Raw genomic sequence first — 7300 nt, forward strand, 5'->3', positions numbered from 1 at the left:
TATAGATCCCACCCATAGACCCCTATAGCCCCTCCCAGACTCCTATAGCCCCCCCATAGACACCTATAGATACCCCCTATAGATACCCCCTATAGATCCCTATAGCCCCCTTATAGACCCCTACAGATCCCCCCCATATACCCCCATAGATCCACTCCCCATAGACCCCTATAGGACCCCCATAGACCCCTACAGATCTCCCTCATATACCATTATAGCCCCCCCATATACCCCTGTAGAACCACCCCCTATAGACCCCCATAGACACCCCCATAGACCCCTATAGATGCTCCCCACAGCCCCCCCATAGACCCCTATAGATCCCCCCCATAGCCCCCCCATAGATCCCCCCCATAGCCCCCCCCCATAGACCCCTATAGATCCCCCCCCACAGCCCCCTATAGCCCCCCCATAGACCCCTATAGATCCCCCCATACCCCCTATAGATCCCCCCATATACCCCTATAGATCCCCCCCCATAGCCCCCTATAGCCCCCCCCATAGACCCCTATAGCCCCCCCATATACCCCTGTAGAACCACCCCCCACAGACCCCTATAGGACCCCCCCATAGCCCCCTATAGATCCCCCCCATAGCCCCCTATAGACCCCCCCCATAGATCCCCCCCATAGACCCCTATAAATCCCCCCATAGACCCCTATAGATCCCCCCCATATACCCCCTTAGAGCCCCCCCCATAGCCCCCTATAGATCCCCCCCATATACCCCTGTAGAACCACCCCCCATAGACCTCTATAGATCCCCCCATAGCCCCCCCATAGACCCCTATAGCCCCCCATAGATCCCCCCCCATAGATCCCCCCCCATAGCCCCCTATAGCCCCCCCATAGCCCCCTATAGATCCCCCCCATAGACTCCTATAGCCCCCCCATAGCCCCCTATAGCCCCCCCATAGACCCCTATAGATCCCCCCCATAGATCCCCCCCATAGCCCCCTATAGATCCCCCCCATAGCCCCCTATAGCCCCCCCATAGCCCCCTATAGATCCCCCCCAGACTCCTATAGCCCCCCCATAGACCCCTGTAGAACCACCCCCCATAGACCCCTACAGACCCCCCCCATAGCCCCCTATAGCCCCCCCATAGACCCCTATAGACCCCCCATAGACTCCTATAGCCCCCATAGACCCCTATAGCCCCCCCATAGACCCCTATAGCCCCCATAGACCCCTATAGCCCCCCCATAGACCCCTATAGCCCCCCCATAGACCCCTATAGACCCCCCCATAGACCCCTATAGCCCCCCCATAGCCCCCTATAGACCCCCCATAGACCCCATTAGCCCCCCCCATAGCCCCCTATAGATCCCCCCCATAGACCCCTATAGCCCCCCCATAGACCCCTATAGCCCCCCCATAGACCCCTGTAGAACCACCCCCCATAGACCCCTATAGATCCCCCCCATAGACCCATATAGCCCCCCCCATAGACCCCTATAGCCCCCCCATATACCCCTGTAGAACCACCCCCACAGACCCCTATAGGACCCCCCCATAGCCCCCTATAGACCCCCCCCATAGACCCCTATAAATCCCCCCATAGACCCCTATAGATCCCCCCCATATACCCCCTTAGAGCCCCCCCCATAGCCCCCTATAGATCCCCCCCATATACCCCTGTAGAACCACCCCCCATAGACCTCTATAGATGCCCCCCATAGATCCCCCCCCATAGCCCCCTATAGATCCCCCCATAGACTCCTATAGCCCCCCATAGACCCCTGTAGAACCACCCCCCATAGACCCCTATAGCCCCCCCCATAGCCCCTATAGATCCCCCCTATAGCCCCCTATAGCCCCCCATAGACCCCTATACCCCCATAGCCCCCTATAGCCCCCCCATAGCCCCCTATAGCCCCCCCATAGCCCCCTATAGCCCCCATAGACCCCTATAGCCCCCCATAGCCCCCTATAGCCCCCCCATAGACCCCTATAGCCCCCATAGACCCCTATAGCCCCCCCATAGACCCCTATAGCCCCCCCATAGACCCCTGTAGAACCACCCCCCATAGACCCCTATAGCCCCCATAGACCCCTATAGCCCCCCCATAGCCCCCTATAGCCCCCCCATAGCCCCCTATAGACCCCCCCCATAGCCCCCTATAGACCCCCCCCATAGCCCCCTATAGCCCCCCATAGACCCCTATAGATCCCCCCCCATAGCCCCCTATAGATCCCCCCCCATAGCCCCCCATAGCCCCCCCCCATAGGGACGCTGCGGGCTCCTCCGGGGGCTCCTTTACTTCAGGGGGGGGGCAGGAGGGGCGCGAGGAGCCGCAGGGCCCCCAGCCCCAGCGCCGCCGCCCCCAGCGCCCGCAGCCCCAGCGCCCCCCAGGGCCCCAGCCCCAGCGCCTGCCCCGCCCACCTGTGACGTCAGAGAGAGAGAGAGAAAGGGGCGGGGCGTCAGCCAGACACGCCCCCAACCCCCCCAGTCATCCCTATTAGAGCCCAGCCCCATTCATCCCCGTTGAACCCCCCCATTCACCATTGAACCCCCCATTCATCCCCATTGAACCCCCCATTCACCATTGAACCCCCATTCATCTCCATTGACCCCCCCATTCATCTCCATTGAACCCCCCCATTCATCCCCATTGACCCCCCCATTCACCATTGAACCCCCCATTCATCTCCATTGACCCCCCCATTCATCCCCATTGAACCCCCCCATTCATCCCCATTGACCCCCCCATTCACCATTGAACCCCCCATTCATCTCCATTGACCCCCCCATTCATCCCCATTGAACCCCCCCATTCATCCCCATTGACCCCCCCATTCACCATTGAACCCCATTCATCCCTTAGACCCCAGCCCCATTCATCCCCGTTGAACCCCCCATTGAACCCCCCCATTCATCCCTATCAGACCCCAGCCCCATTCACCCCATTGAACCCCCCCATTCACCATTAGACCCCAGCCCCATTCATCCCCATTGAACCCCCCCATTCATCCCTATCAGACCCCAGCCCCATTCACCCCATTGAACCCCCCCATTCATCCCCATTGAACCCCCCCATTCATCCCTATTAGAGCCCCCCCATTCATCCCTATTAGAGCCCAGCCCCATTCATCCCCATTGAACCCCCCCATTCATCCCCATTGACCCCCCCATTCATCTCCATTGAACCCCCCATTGAACCCCCCCATTCACCCCCGTTGAACCCCCCATTGAACCCCCCCATTCATCCCCATTGAACCCCATTCATCCCTTAGACCCCAGCCCCATTCATCCCCATTGACCCCCCCATTCATCCCCATTGAACCCCATTCATCCCTTAGACCCCAGCCCCATTCATCCCCATTGAATCCCCCATTCATCCCCATTGAACCCCCCCATTCACCATTGAACCCCCCATTCATCCCCACTGAACCCCCCCATTGAACCCCCCCATTCACCCCCGTTGAACCCCCCCATTGAACCCCCCCATTCATCCCCATTGAACCCCATTCATCCCTTAGACCCCAGCCCCATTCATCCCCATTGACCCCCCCATTTATCCCCATTAGACCCCAGCCCCATTCATCCCCATTGAAGCCCCCCATTCATCCCCATTGAACCCCCATTCATCCCCATTGAACCCCCCCATTCATCCCCATTGAACCCCATTCATCCCCATTGAACCCCATTCATCCCCATTAGACCCCAGCCCCATTCACCCCATTGAACCCCCCCTTGAACCCCCCCATTCACCCCCATTCGACCCCAGCCCCATTCCTCCTCATCGGCCCCTCCCCTCTTTAAGCCCCGCCCCCTTCCCCCGCCATGAATGAACGGCTCCCCGCAGACCCTCGCACCCCATTGGTCCCCTTTAGACCCCGCCCCCCCCCCCCGAAGGCCCCGCCCCCTTTACCCGCTCAGGAAGCCCTCGTAAGCGGCCGCAAGGAGGAGCCCCCCCAGGGGCAGGCGCATGCGCGGAGGCAGCTCCTGCCGCCCCGAAGCCCAGAGCAGGGCGGCCGCGGCCACGTGACGGGCCTGGGGGGGGGGGGGGGGGGAGATGGGGGGGGCATTGGTACCGGTGACCCCCCCATTGACATCAATGAACCCCCCCATTGAACCCAGTGACCCCCCCATTGACATCAATGAGCCCCCCCATTGAACCCAGTGACCCCCCATTGACATCAATGAGCCCCCCCATTGAACCCAGTGACCCCCCCATTGATATCAATGAGCCCCCCCATTGAACCCAGTGACCCCCCCATTGACATCAATGAGCCCCCCCATTGACATCAATGAGCCCCCCCATTGAACCCAGTGACCCCCCATTGACATCAGTGACCCCCCCCCATTGAACCCAATGACCCACCCAGTCATTCCAGTGCACCCCAGTCCCTCCAGTCCCCTCCCAGTCCCTCCCAATCCCCTCCCAGTCCATCCCAATCCCCTCCCAGACCCTCCCAGTCCATCCCAATCCCATCCCAGTCCCCCCCAGTCCATCCCAGTCCCCTCCCAGTCCATCCCAATCCCATCCCAGTCCCTCCCAATCCCCTCCCAGTCCATCCCAATCCCCTCCCAGTCCATCCCAATCCCCTCCCAGTCCCTCCCAGTCCCCTCCCAGTCCATCCCAATCCCCTCCCAGTCCCTCCCAGTCCCCTCCCAGTCCATCCCAATCCCCTCCCAGTCCCTCCCAATCCCCTCCCAGTCCATCCCAGTCCATCCCAATCCCCTCCCAGTCCCTCCCAGTCCATCCCAATCCCCTCCCAGTCCATCCCAGTCCCTCCCAATCCCCTCCCAGTCCATCCCAGTCCATCCCAATCCCCTCCCAGTCCATCCCAGTCCATCCCAATCCCCTCCCAGTCCCTCCCAGTCCCTCCCAGTCCCCTCCCAGTCCATCACAATCCCCTCCAGTCCATCCCAGTCCATCCCAATCCCCTCCCAGTCCCTCCCAGTCCCTCCCAGTCCCCTCCCAGTCCATCCCAATCCCCTCCCAGTCCATCCCAGTCCCTCCCAGTGCTCACCAGGCTGATGTTGGAGTCCAGCCCCATCTGCAGGTGCCTCCAGTCGAACTCCACTCCCCGCGCCCCGACCCACAGCGGGACGCACCTGAGCCCAGAGGCAGCCATAGGGCACCCTATAGAGCCTATGGACCCTATAGATCCCATAGACCCTATAGAGCCTATGGACCCTATGGACCCTATAGATCCCATAAAGCCTATGGACCCTATGGACCCTATAGACCCTATGGACCCTATAGAGCCTACAGACCCTATAGACCCAATAGAGCCTATGGACCATATGGACCCTATAGAGCCTACAGACCCTATAGACCCAATAGAGCCTATGGACCATATGGACCCTATAGACCCTACAGAGCCTATGGAGCCTATAGAGCCTATAGACCCTATAGAGCCTATGGACTGTATGGACCCTATAGACCCTATGGACCCTATAGAGCCTATGGAGCCTATAGACCCTATGGACCGTATGGACCCTATAGACCCTATGGACCCTATGGAGCCTATGGACCCTATAAAGCCTATAGACCCTATAGAACCTATGGACCCTATAGAGCCTATAGCACCTATAAATCCTGTAGAGTCTATGGAGCCTATGGACCCTATAGAGCCTATAGGTGCCCAGAGAGAGCCCGCCCCAGAGCCCCATAGACCCCTTAAACAAAGCCCGAAACCCCCACAGACCCCCTATAAAACCCCCAAAACCCCCAGAGATGCCCTATAGACCCCCATAGAGCCCCTATAGAGCCCCTACAGACCCCCTATAGGCCCCCATAACCCCCCTATAAACCCATCAAGACCCCCCCAAACCACCCCATAGACACCATATAGCCCCCCTATGTCCCCTATAAACCCCCTATAGACCTCCCCATAGCCCCCAACAGACCCCCCATAGCCCCTGTAGCCCACAATAGGCCCCCCCATATCCCACAGAGCCCCCAATAGATCCCCCATAGCCCCTATAACCCCCACAGCCCCCATACCCCCCTATAGCCCCTATACCCCCCATAGCCCCTATAGCCCCCCGCAGCCCCCATACCCCCAATAGCCCCCATAACCCCTATAGCCTCCATAGCCCCTATAGCACCCCACAGCCCCCATACCCCCCTATAGCCCACATAGCCTCCATAACCCCTATAGCCCCCATAACCCCTATAGCCTCCATAGCCCCTATAGCCCCCCACAGCCCCCATACCCCCTATTACCCCGCACAGCCCCCATACCCCCCATACCCCCCATAGCCCCTATACCCCCCATAGCCCCTATACCCCCCATAGCCCCCAACAGCCCCTATAGCCCACATAGCCCCCATAACCCCTATAGCCTCCATAGCCCCTACAGCCCCCCACAGCCCCCATACACCCCTATAGCCCCTATACCCCCCATACCCCCTATAGCCCCCCACAGCCCCCATACCCCCTATACCCCCATACCCCCCTATAGCCCCTATACCCCCATAGCCCCCTATACTCCCATAGCCCCCATAGCCCCTATACTCCCCATACCCCCCATACCCCCCATAGCCCCTATACCCCCATAGCCCCTATACCCCCCATACCCCCCTATAGCCCCATACCCCCCATAGCCCCTGCACTGACCTGGATGTGAGGAGCTCAGCGCTGGCCCAGCCCAGGGCAGCCACGAGGATGCGAAGCTCCCCCGGCCCCCCCCCCGGCCCAAAGCCAACTGCAGCCCCCCCAGGTCCAGCACGTCCACAGTGGCCCTAAGGAACTCCTATGGACAATGGGGGGCAATGGGGATGTGGGGCAAGGGGGGCAAGGGGGGCAATGGGGGAATGGGGGCAATGGGGGGAATGGGGGCAATGGGGGCAATGGGGGGAATGGGGTAATGGGGGGAATGGGGGTAATGGGGGCAATGGGGGCAATGGGGGTAATGGGGGGCAATGGGGGGAATGGGGGCAATGGGGGGAATGGGGGTAATGGGGGAATGGGGGTAATGGGGGGAATAGGGGGTAAGGGGGGGAATGGGGGGAATGGGGCAATGGGGGGTTATGGGGTAATGGGGGCAATGGGGGTAATGGGGGTAATGGGGGGAATAGGGGGTAAGGGGGGGTAATGGGGGCAATGGGGGGCAATGGGGTAATGGGGGTAATGGGGGGCAATGGGGTAATGGGGGTAATGGAGGTAATAGGGGGTAAGGGGGGGAATGGGGGTAATGGGGGTAATGGGGCAATGGGGGAATGGGGGTAATGGGGATAATGGGAGGAATGGGGGAATGGGGAAATGAGGGGAATGGGGGGAATGGGGGCAATGGGGGGAATGGGGGGTAATGGGGCAATGGGGGTAATGGGGGCAAGGGGGGCA

General features: G+C 60.5%; 1 protein-coding gene across 1 annotated transcript; it reads right to left on the reverse strand.

Annotated features, from left to right (window-relative positions):
* Window positions 1-2243: 2243 nt before the first annotated feature.
* Window positions 2244-6710, reverse strand: TMEM147 (transmembrane protein 147; the record flags this gene model as incomplete). Its single annotated transcript, XM_065664502.1, is given in 5 exon segments — window positions 2244-2385; window positions 3875-3996; window positions 4980-5064; window positions 6575-6638; window positions 6641-6710. Coding segments are annotated over 5 exon segments (462 nt in total), but the record flags the coding sequence as incomplete, so codon positions are not given.
* Between the last annotated feature and the right edge of the window lie 590 nt (window positions 6711-7300).

Source organism: Lathamus discolor, unplaced genomic scaffold (assembly GCF_037157495.1).
Source record: "Lathamus discolor isolate bLatDis1 unplaced genomic scaffold, bLatDis1.hap1 Scaffold_231, whole genome shotgun sequence".
Taxonomy (NCBI): Eukaryota; Metazoa; Chordata; class Aves; order Psittaciformes; family Psittacidae; genus Lathamus; species Lathamus discolor.